Source organism: Oncorhynchus kisutch, unplaced genomic scaffold, assembly GCF_002021735.2.
Source record: "Oncorhynchus kisutch isolate 150728-3 unplaced genomic scaffold, Okis_V2 Okis02a-Okis13b_hom, whole genome shotgun sequence".
Lineage (NCBI taxonomy): Eukaryota > Metazoa > Chordata > Actinopteri > Salmoniformes > Salmonidae > Oncorhynchus > Oncorhynchus kisutch.
The window spans coordinates 2,478,142-2,500,093 of record NW_022261979.1 but is presented as its reverse complement, the minus strand read 5'-3'; the positions used below and the strand labels follow the sequence as shown (position 1 = coordinate 2,500,093).

Here is a 21,952-nt window from a genome sequence, read left to right as displayed (position 1 = left end):
ACCACTACACCCACATCACATTAACAACATGTAGTTACACCACTACACCACCCACATATATTAACAACAGGTTCCCAATAGGGGATAAGACCAAAAGTATGTGAAACATTGCAGACACTTTAACCAGTAGATATTTCACTCCTAGCTCTCCTCACACTCCTCTCAGTTGTATACTAGCACCATCACCTTCAACACCCCCCCTCTCTTTCTTCTCCTTCTCCCCCTCCATCCCTCTCCTTCTCCCCTGCGGCCAGTTAACAGTCCCTGTGTTGATGTGGTGAGTGTGTCGGTCGGTCCAGCGCCGGGCCAGGCCCCTCTGTGTAACGGGCCCCTCACACCTGGCTTCCATGCAGCACTGAGGTTGATTGACTCCAGGGCAGCCCTGCTTTTCTCAGACCCAGGGGATGGGGAGAGCTGGCTAGCATTCTCTTTATGACCCTATCAATGTGAACTGTGGACGGGACTGAGGTCTCCTTTGCAGAGGTTACTGAGTCATCTGGTCCACAGCACACTAACCCTAATCCTTACTCGCTCTCGCCACACACACACACACACACACACACACACACACACACACACCACACACACACACACACACACACACACACACACACACACACACACACACACACACACACACACCCTAACCCTAACCCTAACCCAGCCATGGCCCCTGACATACTACAAGAGCACTGTGTGAGAGGTGTGAGGGGGGAGGGGGCCAAAATGGAGGGAAAAGTTAGGGCAATGACATCCAATGATATTTGAGGCACTAGTGGAGTAAAGTTTACTTAGTAAAGTTTAGTTTAGTTTTTTAGGATCCCCATTAGATACTGCACATGCAGCAGCTACTCTTCCTGGAGTCCACATTAAACCGACAAATACATTACAAGTTACAGAACGGTTATAGACAAGAACAACAGAAGATATTACATTACATTCACACATTTATTACACTTTTTTTAAAATAGTTATGTATTGGAAAGACACCAAGGCACAACAAAAATTATATTTACACACTATTCATATATACATGTTCATATTCGTATATACAGTACAGTAAACTAGTGTTAGTTTACGTTTTCCATTACTTTTCCCCAAGACTAGTTAGACACATTCTTGGTCGTCATGCAAAGCCTTGTGCTTTGAGTACTTACAGCATAGTTACAGAATTGTTGTGTTTCTTGGAGAGGACATTTGTTGAACTTCTGAACGTATAGGAACATTCCTCACACACCTGTCATAGCAGCTGCAGTCCTGGTTACAGTATGTATGAAGAATTGAAACACCTTCTATACTGATATTATTCATCCCTGTGAGGAAAAATCTCATGCATCCTTCCCTGTATGCAACCTACATACAGTACCACACCTCGGTTCAAATAGTGTTTGTTTTCTTTAAAATACTTTACTTGTGCTAGAGTGCTTGATTGGGGCTCCCAGGTGGCTCAGCGGCCCAAGGCACTGCATCTCAGTGCTAGAGGTGTCACCCTGGTTCGAATCCAGGCTGTATCACAACTGGCCATGAGTGGATGCCCCATGGGGCGGCGCACAATTGGCCCAGCGTCGTCCGGGTTTGGCCAGTGTAGGCCATCATTGTAAATAATAATTTGTTCTTAACTGACTTGTCTAGTTAAATAAAGGCAAAAAAAAAAATGTTTTTAAAAACGAATATAAATGCATAAAATAAAGGGTGTATGAATTTGATTTTGCTTGGTGCAATGAATCCCGATGAACACTCCCAAAAGTGCAAGCCCTCCAGGCATGCAAAATTAAACACTAAAAAGTATTTGAAAGAAAACAAATACTATTGGAACCCATCTATGTAGATTCCAGTGCTGTAGCTGTCTGACAGGTGTAAATGTAATGCTTACGCAGACGGAGGGGAGTTATGTTGTACTCTGTCCAGAAGTATCAGCATATCAAATACGTTAAGCCCCACAATTCATTACGAGTTCTGTCCCTCTCTCTTACCCTCCGCCTCGCTCCCTCTCTGTCTGTTGGCTGTGGAGGACCGTAGAACGTTGCTACCATTGTGAGATCTCCTGCTTTTAATGACACGCCTGTTAGAGTCTAGCCATAAGTTAAAGCACCCTGACTTCCTCAAAGCAGGGGGAGCTCAGCAGAGAGAGAGAGGGGGATGTGTCCCAAATGGCACCCTATTATCTATGAGCCCTGGTCAAAAGTAGTGTGCTATGTAGGGAATAGGATGTCATTTGGGACGCACACAGGGAGATGGGCTCTAGTCGAGTGTTTCATAACCTCTTAAATTGTCAGAGATGGAACACTGCTTCCAGTACAGCCCTTAATCTGGGATTTTAGTTTCACACTGGACAGCAGTTATTCTGTCCCCACACCATGGTTGGAGTTCGATATATTGTATTAGAAACTGAGTGGTTCCTGCCCTGAATGCTGATTGACTGACAGCCATGATATATCAGACCACATTCCACAGGTATGACAAAACGTTTATTTGTACTGCTCTAAATACATTGGTAACCAGTTTATAATAGCAATAAGGCACCTTGGGGGCACCTTGGGGGGCCAATATACCACAGCTAAGGCCTATGTCCAGGCACCGCATTGCATTGCATAAGAACAGCCCTTAGCTGTGGCAAGGTGCGGCCTTGCTGCTCCCCTCCCACTGGTTTGTGCAGCAGGTTGGCTATGCTGCTCTGATATTGGCCATATACCACACCTCCGCTGCTCTGATATTGGCCATATACCACACCTCCACTGCTCTGATATTGGCCATATACCACACCTCCTCAGGCCTTATGGATTGACCAGTCTTTAGCATAGCATACCAACTCAAACCATACAACTGAGCAAGTCAGTTAAGAACAAATTCTTATTTACAACGACGGCCTACACCGGCTAAACCCGGACGACACTGGGCCAATTGTGAACCGCCCTATGGGACTCCCAATCACAGCCAGTTGTGATACAGGACTGGAATTGAACCAGGGTGTCTGCAGTGATGCCTCTAGCACTGACATGTAGTGCCTTAGACCACTGCGCCACTCGGGAACCCTTAATGTGATCACTCTGTAATGTTAATGTGACCACTCTGTAATGTTAATGTGACCGCTATGTAATGTCACCACTCTGTAATGTTAATGTCACCACTCTGTAATGTTAATGTCACCACTCTGTAATGTTAATGTCACCACTCTGTAATGTTAATGTGATCACTCTGTAATGTTAATGTGATCACTCTGTAATGTTAATGTGATCACTCTGTAATGTTAATGTGACCACTATGTAATGTCACCACTCTGTAATGTTAATGTCACCACTCTGTAATGCTAATGTCACCACTCTATAATGTTAATGTCACCACTCTGTAATGTTAATGTGATCACTCTGTAATGTTAATGTCACCACTCTGTAATGTTAATGTGACCACTCTGTAATGTTAATGTGACCACTATGTAATGTCACCACTCTGTAGTGTTAATGTGATCACTCTGTAATGTTAATGTGATCACTCTGTAATGTTAATGTGATCACTCTGTAATGTTAATGTGATCACTCTGTAATGTTAATGTGATCACTCTGTAATGTTAATGTGATCACTCTGTAATGTTAATGTGATCACTCTGTAATGTTACTGTGATCACTCTGTAATGTTAATGTGATCACTCTGTAATGTTAATGTGACCACTCGGTAATGTTAAAACTGGCCTAATACACCCTGACATACAGAAACAGTTTGCTGAAATACTTCAAATGCTGGTGCAGCCTTGCTGCTCCCCTCCCACTGGTTTGTGCAGCAGGTTGGCTATGCTGCTCTGTTAGGACGCCTCCCAAATGGCACCCTATTCTGTTTATAGTGCACTACTTTTTGACCAGGGTCCATAGGGCTCTGGTCAGAAGTAGTGCACTATAAAGGGAATAGGGTGCCATTTGTGAGGCGTCCTAAGTGAAAGGCCATGCGTGGACGGGGTAACAGTAGTGTTGGCGGTCCCGGTTGTTCTGTCTGGCTCTGTCCTTAAGGAGGGAGACCCCTACTGTGCCCCATCGGATAGATAAACATTTCCATACTGTATTAGCCTGACTAAGTCTGTGTGTGTGTGTGTGTGTGTGTGTGTGTGTGTGTGTGTGTGTGTGTGTGTGTGTGTGTGTGTGTGTGTGCGTGTTATCATGTAAGACAGTATTGCAAGAGAATATGATTCACTGAAAGCTGACTTCAGTTGAAAAGCTCCCACAATGCCTTGGGGCTTCAGGAAATGTGAAAGGGGAGACCTTAGAATTGGACGGGAGGGAGACTGCACACACACACCATGTGGTTTCTCTGAAAGGGTGGGTGGACAGGAGCGAGAGAGAGGGGTTTTCTGGTTCTGCAGCCTAGATCCCAGATCCCATCCTGTTCTCCAAGCCAGGAGGGTATCACCGGGAATGTCACTGGAGCACCAACTGAATCCCAAACTACAAGCTTTAGTCCCAAATGGCACCAGAGCTCTGTGGGACCTTGTCAAAAGTAGTACACTATAAAGGGAATATAGTGCCATTTGGTATGCACCCCAAAAAGTGTAGTCCTGGTTTATAATGAGCTCCCATGGGAATGGCAGGGCCTGGCTGTGTTCATACTGCATAGTTTCCAGTCTGTCTCCTACAGCTCTCATAGCCTAGCCTCGCAGTACACTGCCACTGCATACTCCTGTTACCACAGTCTCTGTGTGAAGCCTCTAATTCTCCTAAAACACACAATACTATACTGCTGCTTTCAAACTCATTTTCCTGGGGCTTGGTTGCCTCACCTGGCGGGTGAAGTGTTTGGTTTAGTTCCAGCAGGATATTATAGATAGATCCCAAATGGCACCCTTTATAGTGCACTACTTTCGGCCATGGCCCACATAGGGAATAGGGTGCCATTGGGACTCTGCCTCACCCAGTGACAAGCCAGTTGTTATTTAGATGTAGTACAGGTCAGAGGGTCCAGCTCCTGTCTGCAGTACTGCAGTCTGCTGCCTGCTGCATGTTGCTGTGTATGGTGGTTCGTGTCAGACAGATGTGGTGCCGCATGCCCACCCAGGTAGCTCTTGAAAGGCATGCTGTGGTAACTTCATCTTGTTTTCACTCTAACTCACATTTTGTTTTGTGTACAGGGAGACAGAAAGGGGATTGAGGGAGGTAGTACACATTTTTTTAATAATTCCTAACCTTTATTTGACTAAGCAAGTCAATTAACAACAAATGATTTATTTGCACCAGCCAAACCCTGTACGATACTGAGCCAATAGTGCGCCGCCCTATGGGACTCCCAATCACGGCCGATTGTGATACAGCCTGTATTCGAACCAGGGTGTCTGCAGTGACGCCTCTAGCACTGGGGATGGTAATCCACATAAAGGCAGTTGGGGATGGTAATCCACATAAAGGCAGTTGGGGTGGTAATCCACATAAAGGCAGTTGGGCGTGGTAATCCACATAAAGGCAGTTGGGCGTGGTAATCCACATGAAGGCAGTTGGGGATGGTAATCCACATAAAGGCAGTTGGGCGTGGTAATCCACATAAAGGCAGTTGGGGATGGTAATCCACATAAAGGCATTTGGGCGTGGTAATCCACATGAAGGCAGTTGGGGATGGTAATCCACATAAAGGCAGTTGGGGGTGGTAATCCACATAAAGGCAGTTGGGCGTGGTAATCCACATAAAGGCAGTTGGGGATAGTAATCCACATAAAGGCAGTTGGGGCTGGTAATCCACATAAAGGCAGTTGGGGGTGGTAATCCACATAAAGGCAGTTGGGGGTGGTAATCCACATAAAGGCAGTTGGGGGTGGTAATCCACATAAAGGCAGTTGGGGATGGTAATCCACATGAAGGCAGTTGGGGATGGTAATCCACATAAAGGCAGTTGGGGGTGGTAATCCACATAAAGGCAGTTGGGGATGGTAATCCACATGAAGGCAGTTGGGGGTGGTAATCCACATAAAGGCAGTTGGGGATGGTAATCCACATGAAGGCAGTTGGGGATGGTAATCCACATAAAGGCAGTTGGGGATGGTAATCCACATAAAGGCAGTTGGGGGTGGTAATCCACATAAAGGCAGTTGGGGGTGGTAATTCACAAAAACCCAGCAGCGTTGCAGTTCTTGACACACTCAAACCGGTGCGCCTGGCACCTACTACCATACCCCGTTCAAAGGCACTTAAATATTTTGTCTTGCTCTTGCCCATTCACCCTCTCAATGGCTCACATACACTGAGTGTACAAAACATTAGGAACACTCTTTCCATGATGTAGACTGACCAGGTGAATCCAGGTGAAAAGTATTGCACTATATAAGTAATAGGGTTGTTACGGTTTTCTTCCGGTGAAAGAGAGGAGAACCAAAATGCAGCATGGTTATTTATAAACATCTTTAATAAAGATGAAAATACAAACAATACACAAAAACAATAACCGTGAAAAACCGAAACAGCCCTATCTGGTGCAAACAAACACAGAGACAGGAACAATCACCCACAAAACACTCAAATAATATAAATATGGTTCCCAATCAAATCAAATCCAATTGATTTATATAGCCCTTCGTACATCAGCTGATATCTCAAAGTGCTGTACAGAAACCCAGCCTAAAACCCCAAACAGCAAGCAATGCAGGTGTAGAAGCACGGTGGCTAGGAAAAACTCCCTAGAAAGGCCAAAACCTAGGAAGAAACCTAGAGAGGAACCAGGCTATGTGGGGTGGCCAGTCCTCTTCTGGCTGTGCCGGGTGGAGATTATAACAGAACATGGCCAAGATGTTCAAATGTTCATAAATGACCAGCATGGTCGTATAATAATAAGGCAGAACAGTTGAAACTGGAGCAGCAGCACGGTCAGGTGGACTGGGGACAGCAAGGAGTCATCATGTCAGGTAGTCCTGGGGCATGGTCCTAGGGCTCAGGTCAGTTGAAACTGGAGCAGCAGCACGGTCAGGTGGACTGGGGACAGCAAGGAGTCATCATGTCAGGTAGTCCTGGGGCATGGTCCTAGGGCTCAGGTCCTCTGAGAGAGAGAAAGAAAGAGAGAATTAGAGAGAGCATATGTGGGGTGGCCAGTCCTCTTCTGGCTGTGCCGGGTGGAGATTATAACAGAACATGGCCAAGATGTTCAAATGTTCATAAATGACCAGCATGGTCGAATAATAATAAGGCAGAACAGTTGAAACTGGAGCAGCAGCACGGCCAGGTGGACTGGGGACAGCAAGGAGTCATCATGTCAGGTAGTCCTGGGGCATGGTCCTAGGGCTCAGGTCCTCCGAGAGAGAGCGAAAAAGAGAGAATTAGAGAACGCACACTTAGATTCACACAGGACACCGAATAGGACAGGAGAGGTACTCCAGATATAACAAACTGACCCTAGCCCCCCGACACATAAACTACTGCAGCATAAATACTGGAGGCTGAGACAGGAGGGGTCAGGAGACACTGTGGCCCCATCCGAGGACACCCCCGGACAGGGCCAAACAGGAAGGATATAACCCCACCCACTTTGCCAAAGCACAGCCCCCACACCACTAGAGGGATATCTTCAACCACCAACTTACCATCCTGAGACAAGGCTGAGTATAGCCCACAAAGATCTCCGCCATGGCACAACCCAAGGGGGGGCGCCAACCCAGACAGGATGACCACATCAGTGAATCAACCCACTCAGGTGACGCACCCCTTCCAGGGACGGCATGAGAGAGCCCCAGTAAGCCAGTGACTCAGCCCCTGTAATAGGGTTAGAGGCAGAGAATCCCAGTGGAAAGAGGGGAACCGGCCAGGCAGAGACAGCAAGGGCGGTTCGTTCAGAGACAATCAGAGACAACGAGAGACACCTGCCTCTGATTGAGAACCACTCTAGGCAACCATAGACTTACCTAGACTACTTCACTAAACCACAATCCCATAACCTACAAAAAAAATCCAGACAAAACACACCACAATAAATACCCATGTCACACCCTGGCCTAACCAAAATAATAAAGAAAACACAAAATACTAAGGCCAGAGCGTGACAAGGGTGTTAATTGGGAGGCAGCCCTTAGGTTCTGTTCTCCAGTCACTGGAGTCCAAGGGAAGGTGGTATTTTCACACGTTATTCAGCCTTCTGACTCCTGTCTGAGCCTGCACTCCCGTGATGACACGAGCTGCTCTCTCACGAACCATTTCATGTGAAGTCAGCGGAAATTTAGCAATTGAATACTACACACTGTCTCACCCTACATGCCACAGCTCTCCTCTGTGCTCCTCCAGCCAGGTTTAGGACATGACTTCCACCATAGCCTACTTGACTTCCACCATAGCCGACCTGACTTCCACCACAACCTACTTGACTTCCACCATAGCCTACCTGACTTCCACCACAATCTACTTGGCTTCCACCACGGCCTCAGTGTGAAGTCAGTTCATTAGACATAACTCTGCACCCGCAGCTGCAGAACGAACGAGGCTCAGAGAACCACACGTTGATGGTAGCGCGCTATCCTATCCTGAAATCACAAAAATGACTTTCCCCCTGGAAAATGTACAGATAAGAACTACCAATTCATGTATCAATGGCAGTCCAGAATGACTGAAACTTGACCTAGAATCTTGAACTAGAATAAAGAATCCAAACTTCATGTAGTACTGTGAGTGGTTTTAATGGTGTTCCAAGGTTTGTTTGGTCCTGAGATATTTCAGGTACTGTGAGTGGTTTTAAAGGTGTTCCAAGGTTTGTTTGGTCCTGAGATATTTCAGGTACTGTGAGTGGTTTTAATGGTGTTCCAAGGTTTGTTTGGTCCTGAGATATTTCAGGTACTGTGAGTGGTTTTAAAGGTGTTCCAAGGTTTGTTTGGTCCTGAGAGATTTCAGGTACTGTGAGTGGTTTTAATGGTGTTCCAAGGTTAGTTTAGTCCTGAGAGATTTCGGGGGCTGTATATGAACTACAGCAAAGATTAAAGCAGCATGGCGGGCTGTCTAGCTCCCACCTATCCTTTCTTTGGATTGGTGGATGAATCTCATTATTGTAATCCTTTTTGGAATATTCGATGAGGGTTCTTGACGTCAACCACCTGTATTCAATGGAGATAGATGCTATGCTACTAGCCTCATGCCATGAATATGCATTGCCATCTCTAGATAACTCTGATATAAAGTGTTTTTTCTCAAAGTTGCTGGAATGTCATCTGTCCTACAGTACCTATACCAGTACCAGTACAATTTAAGCATTACAAAACTTATATTTGATCAAATAAACCTCACGTAGCAAATAAGCCATACATTTTTGTTGTTGACCAAATTCGAGTCTTTCATTGACCTCCATACAAAAAAACTTTTTGGGTGGAAGAAACCATTAAAAAAACACCACCTGCTAGAGGGGGACAGATTTTCCACCGAGTTGGACCTCTCTTCCTCTCTGACTATAGTCTCCCCCACCTCCCCCTTTGTCGGACCCCCACACTCCCTTCCCCTCAACCCCACACACCAGCAGACAGCCAGCATCTGAACCCAATTCAACCTCGCCTGGCTGTTGACCTATATATTCTGACTGCTAATATGGTATTTTATTGTTACTATTTTCTTTGAATCTATTTGTTACTTTTCTTACTTGTTACCTGCATTGTTGGGTACGGGCTCGTTAAGTAAGCATTTCACGGTCAAGTCTACACTTGTTGTATTTGGTACATGTGGCAAATAAAATAACATTTGATTTGATTTGCTACAATCGCCCACAGCACAAGGCCAGAACAATGTTTTCAACCTCTAGTGTATTTCAGTAAGACAAGGGGGCTGCTGCAGACTAGTTTATTGAATATCTTCCATACAGTATGTAGACACATTTTGGGCGCTGATCATAGTATCTGAACTAATCATACTTGGAGAAAGATGTTTCACACTTTATTTTGATATCAAGTTGATTTTACCGCCCCTCATGTCAGATAGTCTCTCACTTTTGTGTTTTTGTGATTCATGTGCTAAATGAAGAGGAAAACAACTTGACCAGACAACTTTCCAATGCAGGACTTACTTCAATAGAGAGAGAATGCTTATCATAGTCCCATTACTGCAGTAATACTACAATGATTCCCTTTGCCTGTGTGTTGAACCGCAGTAACGTTGAGGTGTGTGCTAGAGCCTGGCTGTCTGTTCAGACAGCACCCTCTGCCTGTTGTACAGCACCTCTCAGTAAGACTCTGAGACGGCCAGACCTGGCTCAACAGAGCTCTGGAACAGTTTCCACGGTTTCCATCCTTCACTTCCTGCTGTTAGTTCATTTTGTTTGTTTGCTTGTTTGTGTGTCTTTTGGGGATATACAGACTGATTGAATTTGTGCCTGTATAGACCTAACCGTAAATTACCATAAAATAGTGGCAGGGCGTCTGAGAATGGGGAGCATGCACTCCCCCTAGCTCCCTGTTGATTTATACTGTAGGTGTTGGCAGCTAGCTAGATTTGTGCTAGCTTTGTGTAACCTCTGTGCTAGCTTTGTGTTAGCTCTGTGCTAGCTTTGTGTTAGGTCTGTGCTAGTTTTGTGTTAGCTCTGTGCTAGCTTTGTGTTGGGTGTGTGCTCTGCTTTTCGTAGCTCTGTGCAAGCTTTCCGTTAGCTCTGTGCTAGCTCTGAACTGGCTGAGGCAACATGGCTATAATGGCTTCAGTGATCAGTAGGAGGGCTGCTGATTGACTAAATCTAATGAAGAGGTCCCAGTGAATTTATGGCACTGGAGCAGAACATTTAAAGGGGGATTTAATTGGTCCAAGTAATAAAGCTGTCTCATTACAAGGGAGAGATTCTAAATTCAAACCCAATCGGAGAAGGAGACGAGGGAGAGAAAGAGGGATAGCAGACATGCAGCAAAAGAAAATCTGTCCTCTCTCAAATGTCGACTAACTCACTGGGCCCAGTAGGGAAAAACCTCACACATCATCTACAGTAAAAAAGGGCCCAAGTGGAAGGCAGTCTTGGTATTTCTCTCAGCCAGCCTTCACTCCCAGATAGCCTAGTATAAGAAACCCTCAGCTCTGTAACTGTAATAAAAACCCTGGCTTAAGCACTTCTGGCAAAGCCTGCGTTCTCCGGTATGGGCCGGGACATTGCAGAGCCGTGAGTGCAGTGTGCAATGCAGGGCTAATGAAGAGCAGAATCAGATAAGAGACTGTTACAAGTTGTATTGTAATGGATAACGATTTGGCCAGAAACCCAAAAAGCCCTTCTAAAATAAATGTTGCTTGCTGACAGACAGTTTGAAAGTTTGGCTGACCCAGTTTTTGGTGAAATGTGAAATGTAAATGAATCCAAGCAGCCAAAGAGGGGTTGACTGAAGGGTGGGAGGGGGAAGAATGATTTTGTGGGAGGATTGGTTGAGGGGGGGGGGGCTCTGCGCCGTAAGAGTGGACTTTTCAAGTCAGGCCCCTCACGTTTATTGTCGTCACCTTAACCCTGGAATGGATCTTACCTCTTCTCTGGTGGTAGAGAGGCACTTCCTGGACATTCCTGGGGCTTTGGAGTGTAATTGCTGCGGTTAAAGGAGTGGGAGAAGCCTGAAAACTAGGCTTCCTCCAGACCTCAGTGGCTAGACTCCCTCTGCCTCTGGATCTCTCTCTCTCTCTCTCTTTCTCTCTCTCTCTCTCTCTCTCTCTCTCTCTCAAGGCCAGAGCTGTGGTTCTCAGGGACCAACCCAACTTTCTCTCTTTCTCTCTCTCCTTGTCTCTCTCTCTCGCTCTCTCTCTCACTCTCTCTCTCTCTCTCTCTCTCTCGTCACAGGGACCAGCCCAACTCTCTCTCTTTCTCTCTCTCCTTGTCTCTCTCTCTCTCGTCACAGGGAACAACCCAACTCTCTCTCTTTCTCTCTCTCCTTGTCTCTCTCTCTCTCATCACAGGGACTAACCCAAGTGTCTCTCTCTCTCTGTCTCTGTCTCCTTTCTTATACCCTTTTCATACTATTGTGCCGACCCAAACCGTACTGGATGGCTTATTCACTATTGTGCCGACCCAAACCGTACTGGATGGCTTATTCACTATTGTGCCGACCCAAACCGTACTGGATGGCTTATTCACTATTGTGCCGACCCAAACCGTACTGGATGGCTTATTCACTATTGTGCCGACCCAAACCGTACTGGATTGCTTATTCACTATTGTGCCGACCCAAACCGTACTGGATGGCTTATTCACTATTGTGCCGACCCAAACCGTACTGGATGGCTTATTCACTATTGTGCCGACCCAAACCGTACTGGATGGATTATTCACTATTGTGCCGACCCAAACCGTACTGGATGGATTATTCACTATTGTGCCGACCCAAACCGTACTGGATGGCTTATTTACTATTGTGCCGACCCAAACCGTACTGGATGGCTTATTCACTATTGTGCCGACCCAAACCGTACTGGATGGCTTATTCACTATTGTGCCGACCCAAACCGTACTGGATGGCTTATTCACTATTGTGCCGACCCAAACCGTACTGGATGGATTATTCACTATTGTGCCGACCCAAACCGTACTGGATGGATTATTCACTATTGTGCCGACCCAAACCGTACTGGATGGCGTATTCACTATTGTGCCGACCCAAACCATACTGGATGGCTTATTTTATTTCCTTTCTAGCACGGTTCCAGCAACACGGGTTAAAGTGTAACCAGGCTAGTGCAGTATAGCTCGACTTGGCTCGCCTTAGTAGTCTCCTTCCCCCCCTCTGGCTCTGTGCTTCTCCTACAGGTCAATGCACCTCAAGCACCGGCAGTCACAGCCTCTGAGAGAGACTAAGTTGATTGAAAGATCTATAGTGAGAGACTGAAGACCAGATGCCAGGGCTTGCTCATTGAACACTTCCCCAAAAAAAATCTGTTCCATCCCGGGTACACATAATGTAAACATTTTTTTCCACTCTCTCTCTCTTTTCCCAACGCCTTCCATCCATTTAAATTCTAATCACAGCTCTTTGAAGGCATGCTGTTGTCTGCCAGCCTCTCATTACTTGATAATCCACATGCAGGGAGGGCAGGCCGGGGGACCGAACTGAACTGAGCAATGTTATTGTTGTCCTTTGTGTGAGGCGCTGCAGAACTATAGACCTGCTCTTGATTACTAGCGATGAAGGCCCACATTTTTGGCATGACATCAGTGTCTGAGGCAGGCAGGCAGAAGGAAGGGAAGGAGCCTTGGTCTGTACAGGCTCAGGCCTCACATGCTCTTCTAATTACTCTCTCCTGGAGTTATTGATGGGTGTCTGCTTCAGTATTACAGAACAAAGACCAGACTCTGGATCAGAGGTTCACCTCTACAGCTCCACTCTGCTCCTCATGTCTGGACCAGGAGGTTCACCTCTATAGCTCCACTCTGCTCCTCATGTCTGGATCAGGAGGTTCACCTCTATAGCTCTACTCTGCTCCTCATGTCTGGATCAGGAGGTTCACCTCTATAGCTCCACTCTGCTCCTCATGTCTGGATCAGGAGGTTCACCTCTATAGCTCCACTCTGCTCCTCATGTCTGGATCAGGAGGTTCACCTCTATAGCTCCACTCTGCTCCTCATGTCTGGATCAGGAGGTTCACCTCTATAGCTCTACTCTGCTCCTCATGTCTGGATCAGGAGGTTCACCTCTATAGCTCCACTCTGCTCCTCATGTCTGGACCAGGAGGTTCACCTCTATAGCTCCAATCTGCTCTTCATGTCTGGACCAGGAGGTTCACCTCTATAGCTCCACTCTGCTCCTCATGTCTGGATCAGGAGGTTCACCTCTATAGCTCCACTCTGCTCCTCATGTCTGGATCAGGAGGTTCACCTCTATAGCTCCCCTCTGCTCCTCATGTCTGGATCAGGAGGTTCACCTCTATAGCTCCACTCTGCTCCTCATGTCTGGATCAGGAGGTTCACCTCTATAGCTCCACTCTGCTCCTCATGTCTGGATCAGGAGGTTCACCTCTATAGCTCCACTCTGCTCCTCATGTCTGGATCAGGAGGTTCACCTCTATAGCTCCACTCTGCTCCTCATGTCTGGATCAGGAGGTTCACCTCTATAGCTCCACTCTGCTCCTCATGTCTGGATCAGGAGGTTCACCTCTATAGCTCCACTCTGCTCCTCATGTCTGGATCAGGAGGTTCACCTCTATAGCTCCACTCTTCTCCTCATGTCTGGATCAGGAGGTTGACCTCTATAGCTCCACTCTGCTCCTCATGTCTGGATCAGGAGGTTCACCTCTATAGCTCCACTCTGCTCCTCATGTCTGGATCAGGAGGTTCACCTCTATAGCTCCACTCTGCTCCTCATGCCAGTAACGATCACACAGTACACGTTACAGTACCATACGCAGGGCCAGTGTTGTTGAACGCTCAGCAGGACATAACGTTATGGAACGTTCAGATAGAAATACATTATATAGAACATGTCTTTCTAACATGTAGAATAAGTTATCAGGTCCGCTCTATTCTTGACATTTCTATCTGCAATGTTCCACATTTGCTTTTTAAGTTGCGTGGGAGTTGACCTGGAATTGGAAGTGGGCCATTATGAAATGATTATGATCACAACAACAATAGCCACCACAGCTGCAATATGCAAGCAACTTTTTTTTGTGGTATCCAAATAGTTTTTTCCAGGCCTGTTTCATGGGTAATTGATTGACAATGATGTGGAAATAATGTTCAGTTGCTGGGACTTCTCAGGTGATTGCTGATTTGATGTTTCCTAAAACCATTTCCCAGCAGTCTCTTAATGTGCTGCTACACCTAGGATAGTCCTTTACATGATGTTTTCTCCATGAATCTTTCAGCTTTTCTACTGATTGTTGCTACTCTGAAACATCAATAAGGTGTGTACTGTCATTAAAGACAACATTAATGTTCTGTATCCACAGGCGTAAAGAGCCTCATTAGAGACCAGTCACTTCTCACCTAGCTGTCGTTAATGGACATTCCTGTGAATGTACTGGTAGTTCAGTCGATGGGTACTGTGTTCTGGTCTGCACAGGTGTGCTGCACAAATAAGACATTTAGAATAACATTGTGGGTCAAAGGTCAGCTACCAACTTAAAATACCCATGTGGCCTAAGAGGTACCAAGCTAAGGTCATGACCATTATCAATCATTTGAAGTCAATGTGTGGTTATCTTCGTAGGCTTTAGAGCTCTTATGTTTGCTTGCAGTGGGACCCATTACGTTCATTGGAGGGATCGGTGGTTAGAACTGGAAGACGGATGGAACCAGTTTCCTCGTTGAGAACACAACCATGCAACATATGTAACCTGACACCAAATTCTTGGTATGGAGAGAGAGAAATCAAAGTTTGACATGTTTCGCATCGTTGGGCGGTTCGTTCATTCTCACTTTATAATCCACTTCTCACAAGCCGCACAGATCCCTTGTGACAACACATACTGTAGGAATTCATTACAAAGTCACGCTGGTTGAACAGCTGTATATTAACTCATTACTCTAGTCACTCCTCTGTCAGCACCACTGTCATAGCAGAGAGGGTGAGTCGCAGGAGAGTCTCCTCTAACCCGGGAGGGTTAATCACCTTTTAGTAAGCACACTCTGATGTGGTCTGCTTTGATACGGCAGGCACTCTGTCTGTCTGTCTGTCTGTCTGTCTCTCTGTCTGTCTGTCTGTCTGTGTGTCTCTGTCCGTCTGTCTGTCTGTGTCTCCGTCCGTCCGTCCGTCCATCCGTCTGTACATGCTCACTCCTCTGGCTTTGACACACTTCTGAAAATACAACCCTCTTCTACACACACACACACACACACACACACACATACACACACACACACTTCTATCATTCCAGTGGAGAGAGAGGTGGAGTGTGAGGAATGTTCTATCCTGACATGTTGTGAGTAAATAGGCCTGATTGGTTAGCAGCAGCAACAGTGGATGGACAGACAGACTGACAGACAGACAGACTGACAGACAGACAGACTGCATGTGAAATGGAACCCTATTCCCTACATACCGCACTACTAGGGCCCAAAGGGCTCTAGTCAAGAGTAGTGCACTATGTAGGGCATAGGGTGCCATTTGGGACATTGCCAAAGAGACAAACAGTACAGCTGCACCTGGGAATCTTGGACCCAAACGGAGCAGGCAGCACATTCATCATGTGTCCTACCCCCACGCATGGGATGGGATAGACAGACTGGGAAACATACAACAGTAGCCACCTGGGTCTGGTCTGCAGACCTCTCCTTGTAGTTCCACTGAAACAGTTTCCGTTTTGACTCCTCACAATGACAAACTGGCACACAGCACTGTGCTCTGAGGCAGACCTGGGTTCAAATAGTCTTTATTTTTTCTCTTCCTGATACTCTGCTCCAGTGACATGGAGTATGGAAAAGTACTTGCAGATGAATATGAAAATCTGAGTATTCCAAAATGATTTTACATTGATCAGAAATAAATGTCCCGAAACACACATGCATGACAAGTATTCTTCCTCATTTGAACTTTCTCTTTCATGGCTTTCCAGACTGTTCTCCTCTGTCAGCAACCAGACTCACACAGACTGACAGACAGACACAACTAGTTGTCCTGCCTTAGATGCATGATGTATGTTTATACTGGGTGTTTTCACCCCCTGTTTATCTTCTATCTCAACATACAGTTACAGAGAGAGCAACTGGTGCTCTGCCCAGTAGAGTGGTGTAAAGTGGTGCTGGTCCCAGTGGTGTGGAGTGGTGTAAAGTGGTGCTGGTCCCGGTGGTGTGGAGTGGTGTAAAGTGGTGCTGGTCCCGGTGGTGTGGAGTGGTGTAAAGTGGTGCTGGTCCCAGTGTTCTGTAGTGGTGTAAAGTGGTGCTGGTCCCGGTGGTGTGGAGTGGTGTAAAGCGGTGCTGGTCCCAGTGTTCTGTAGTGGTGTAAAGTGGTGCTGGTCCCGGTGGTGTGGAGTGGTGTAAAGTGGTGCTGGTCCCGGTGGTGTGGAGTGGTGTAAAGTGGTGCTGGTCCCGGTGGTGTGGAGTGGTGTAAAGTGGTGCTGGTCCCAGTGGTGTGGAGTGGTGTAAAGTGGTGCTGGTCCCAGTGGTGTGGAGTGGTGTAAAGTGGTGCTGGTCCCGGTGGTGTGGAGTGGTGTAAAGTGGTGCTGGTCCCAGTGTTCTGTAGTGGTGTAAGGTGGTGCTGGCCCCGGTGGTGGGTAGTGGTGTAAAGTGGTGCTGGTCCCGGTGGTGTGGAGTGGTGTAAAGTGGTGCTGGTCCCAGTGTTCTGTAGTGGTGTAAGGTGGTGCTGGCCCCGGTGGTGGGTAGTGGTGTAAAGTGGTGCTGGTCCCGGTGGTGTGGAGTGGTGTAAAGTGGTGCTGGTCCCGGTGGTCTGTAGTGGTGTAAAGTGGTGCTGGTCCCGGTGGTGTGGAGTGGTGTAAAGTGGTGCTGGTCCCAGTGGTGTGGAGTGGTGTAAAGTGGTGCTGGTCCCGGTGTTCTGTAGTGGTGTAAAGTAGTGCTGGTCCCAGTGTTCTGTAGTGGTGTAAGGTGGTGCTGGCCCCGGTGGTGGGTAGTGGTGTAAAGTGATGCTGGTCCCAGTGTTCTGTAGTGGTGTAAAGTGGTGCTGGTCCCAGTGTTCTGTAGTGGTGTAAGGTGGTACTGGTCCCGGTTGTGTGGAGTGGTGTAAAGTGGTGCTGGTCACGGTGTTCTGTAGTGGTGTAAAGTGGTGCTGGTCCCTGTGGTCTTTAGTGGTGGAAAGTGGTGCTGGTCCCGGTGTTCTGTTGTGGTGTAAAGTGGTGCTGGTCCCAGTGGTGTGGAGTGATGTAAAGTGGTGCTGGTCCCGGTGGTCTGTAGTGGTGTAAAGTGATGCTGGTCCCGGTGGTCTGTAGTGGTGTAAAGTGGTGCTGGTCCCGGTGGTCTGTACTGGTGTAAAGTGGTGCTGGCCCCAGTGGTGTGGAGTGGTGTAAAGTGGTGCTGGTCCCGGTGGTCTGTAGTGGTGTAAAGTGGTGCTGGCCCCGGTGGTCTGTACTGGTGTAAAGTGGTGCTGGTCCCGGTGGTCTGTAGTGGTGTAAAGTGATGCTGAAACTTAAGAAGGGAAAGCATCGACATAGATCTACTGCTTCTTAGACTCATTTCTATGTGAATTTGTCAGGGTCGCCCCAAAAAGTTACACACTGCAGCTTGAACTTAACTCAAATATTAACTCACAGAGCATTTCACTCTTAGCCTATAACAAACCAACCCCCTAAAAAAAGGAAGCTTTTTTGTGCTTTGCTCCATCCAACCCTATCCACGGCTATTTGTTACCCTCTTTTCTCATCCTCCCCCCCTTTTCTGTTTCCCTCCTCAACGTACGGAAGCCCAGGGTGCATTTTTAGTGCCCTCCCATAGAGGTCCCTCAGCTCCTGTTATGACCCTTATTTATGTATCCTGTTACAAATGGAAGTCGTGTCAGGGTCCGGTGAGCAAGGCTGCTCAAATATTTCCCTTTCAGTTGTGACTGTCTGACAAACTGAGGGATGACTGGACTGGACAGACACTTCTTCTTCACTGAATGTTGTGTTTTGTTTGAGGCCCATGTCTGTCTGAAAACTCTGGACCTGCTTGGTTGATTTACTGCAAAGTGGGGGTAGAGTAATGTCTCTGTCCCTGACCACTCTCTCACACCAGCTGTGTGTGTGTGTGTGTGTGTGTGTGTGTGTGTGTGTGTGTGTGTGTGTGTGTGTGTGTGTGTGTGTGTGTGTGTGTGTGTGTGTGTGTGTGTGTGTGTGTGTGTGTGTGTGTGTGTGTAAGAGTCAACTCTCAACAACAACAACAGGACATCATTATTATAAGGTGATATTTGATGATGGTGATGATGATGGTGTACTACAATCTGGTACAACACGGTCAGTATGTGGTGGAAGCCATCTCCACAGGTTGTCTTATCCAAGCATGGCTGGAATGTGTCTTATCTAAGGCTGGCTGGAATGTATCTTATCTAAGCATCGCTAGAATGTGTCTTATCCAAGCATCGCTAGAATGTGTCTTATCTAAGCATGGCTGGAATGGGTCTTATCTAAGGCTGGCTGGAATGTATCGTATCTAAGCATGGCTAGAATGTGTCTTATCTAAGGCTGGCTGGAATGTGTCTTATCTAAGCATGGCTGGAATGTATCTTATCCAAGCATGGCTAGAATGTGTCTTATCTAAGCATGGCTAGAATGTATCTTATCAAAGCATGGCTAGAATGTATCTTATCCAAGCATGGCTGGAATGTATCTTATCCAAGCATGGCTGGAATGTATCTTATCCAAGCATGGCTGGAATGTATCTTATCTAAGCATGGCTGGAATGTATCTTATCTAAGCATGGCTAGAATGTATCTTATCCAAGCATGGCTAGAATGTGTCTTATCCAGGCATGGCTAGGATGTATCCTTTCCAAGCATGGCTAGAATGTGTTCCATTCTCCTAATATTCAGTGGTATTATTTTGTGTCGATCAACAAGTCGTTGTTTAAGTCAACTGGGCTCTGTTAATTATAGTAACACTTAGCAACCACCTATAGATAGAGAACCCTCCATCACACAGACAGTTAGACACGGCAGATGAGAACAACCCAGTCAAAGAAAGAACACACTTATTCAGTATACCTCTCTGTTGTCATCTGGCATTGGTTCAACTGTAGATCATGTCTGTCATTATTTGGAAGGTCATTATTCTGACTTCATAGCAATCTGAAATGAATGGATATCTTCAACGTGTGTTCATATCAGATGTTGTTGAACTTTCTGCTCATACAGTGTTGGTAACTTTGCATGAATGGGGGAATGAGTCTGTCTCCTATAGTGTATGTCTACAGTGCAGCTGGAGCTAGGTCAGAGGCATTCCAACATTAGTGACAATCTGGTTAGCATTATCTACATGTCAAGGAAAGGAAAGATCCCTTGTCTGCCACTATTGATGTTCTGTAGTTCCGTCTCTTGTGTTTCTATGGTGATGTCCTTGCTGTCTCTCTCCTAAAGAGTTAGTTATCTCTTCCTAACTGGTCCAGTGTTGTGTTTCTATGGTGATGTGCTTGCTGTCTCTCTCCTAAAGAGTTAGTTATCTCTTCCTAACTGGTCCAGTGTTGTGTTTCTATGGTGATGTGCTTGCTGTCTCTCTCCTAAAGAGTTAGTTATCTCTTCCTAATTGGTCCAGTGTTGTGTTTCTATGGTGATGTGCTTGCTGTCGCTCTCCTAAAGAGTTAGTTATCTCTTCCTAACTGGTCCAGTGTTGTGTTTCTATGGTGATGTGCTTGCTGTCGCTCTCCTAAAGAGTTAGTTATCTCTTCCTAACTGGTCCAGTGTTGTGTTTCTATGGTGATGTCCTTGCTGTCTCTCTCCTAAAGAGTTAGTTATCTCTTCCTAACTGGTCCAGTTGATGTCCTTGCTGTCTCTCTCCTAAAGAGTTAGGTATCTCTTCCTAATTGGTCCAGTGTTGTGTTTCTATGGTGATGTCCTTGCTGTCTCTCTCCTAAACAGTTAGTTATCTCTTCCTAACTGTTCCAGTTGATGTCCTTGCTGTCTCTGTCCTAAAGAGTTAGGTATCTCTTCCTAATTGGTCCAGTGTTGTGTTTCTATGGTGATGTGCTTGCTGTCTCTCTCCTAAAGAGTTAGTTATCTCTTCCTAATTGGTCCAGTGTTGTGTTTCTATGGTGATGCCCTTGCTGTCTCTCTCCTAAAGAGTTAGTTATCTCTTCCTAATTGGTCCAGTGTTGTGTTTCTATGGTGATGTGCTTGCTGTCTCTCTCCTAAAGAGTTAGTTATCTCTTCCTAACTGGTACAGTGTTGTGTTTCTATGGTGATGTGCTTGCTGTCGCTCTCCTAAAGAGTTAGTTATCTCTTCCTAATTGGTCCAGCATACTGTTCCTCACATGAGTCACTCTCTTTAGAGGCTTATAGATTTCTAAAGAGTATAGGGAACATCAGTGAGGAGGTTTTTCCCACTCTTGGGGGTGATGTGCAGGACAGATGGATATGGGTCTGTGCAGTCAGTCTTATGGCAAACAGAAGAGAAGAACATAACTGGAATGGCAGATGTGTGTCTAACCTAGATAGAGGAGAGGGGAGGGAGCGCCACAGCACTGCCTGCCATGGCACAGACAGAACTAGCCCCATCTTTCATTTGTTCCCTGGTATTTTTATGACAACTCATCAGATTCATGTGCAACGGGCCCATTCTTGTAACCAAACACAGAGCTGCAGAAACAAGCGTCTCTCTCTTTCTCTTCAAATCCTCTTTCTCTCCCTCTCTCTCTCTCTCTCTCTCTCTCTCTCTCTCTCTCTCTCTCTCTCTCTCTCTCTCTCTCTCTCTCTCGCCCACTCTCTCTCAATTCAATTCAACTCTTCCTCTCTCTGTCTCTCTCCAGCTCTGGGACAGATCATGCTGTATGTGGATGGAATGAACGGCCTCATAAGTCACAACGAAACCGTCCAATGGCTTTACACACTCGTTGGATCCAAGGTACAGTACGAAGTCACCAAAGGAAATATCATTGTACTTTTGCATTTGACCATATAACAACTGTAAAACATGCATCCATCCTCTGATGGCCAGGTCAATCTATTTTCTCCCCCAATCCCTCTCTCTCTGTCCCCCCCCCCCCCCTCTCTCTCTCTCTCTCTCTCTCCTTCTCTCTCCTTCTCTCTCTCTGTCCCTCTCTCTCTTTCTTTCTCTGTCTCTCTCTGTCCCCTCCCTCCTTCTCTCTCTCTCTCTCTCTCTCTCTCTCTCTCTCTCTCTCTTTCTCTCTTTCTCTGTCTCTCTCAGTCTCCTCTCTCTCTCTGTCTCTCTCTCTTTCTCTCTTTCTTTGTCTCTCTGTCTCCTCTCTCCTTCTCTCACTTTCTCTGTCCTCTCTCTATCTCTGTCTTTCTCTCTCTCTGTCCTTTCTATCTCTGTCTTTCTCTCTCTCTGTCCTTTCTATCTCTGTCTTTCTCTCTCTCTCTGTCCTTTCTATCTCTGTCTTTCTCTCTCTCTCCCTCTTTGTCCTCTGGGAGAGAGTGTCTCTGCATTTCCTGCTCTAACGGATTCTTCTCTCCTCTGCTCCTTCTTCCTGGCCAAGTGTA

At 46.4% G+C, this 21,952-nt stretch overlaps 1 protein-coding gene across 1 annotated transcript in view; it reads left to right on the top strand.

The window, feature by feature from the left end:
- The window catches only part of fhod3b (formin homology 2 domain containing 3b), a 256,541-nt gene that overhangs the window by 177,236 nt on the left and 57,353 nt on the right, over positions 1-21,952 (top strand). Inside the window, exon 6 of the mRNA XM_031811805.1 lies at positions 21,259-21,353. Coding sequence (XP_031667665.1) covers positions 21,259-21,353 — 95 coding nt within the window. The remainder of the gene's footprint in view (positions 1-21,258; positions 21,354-21,952) is intronic.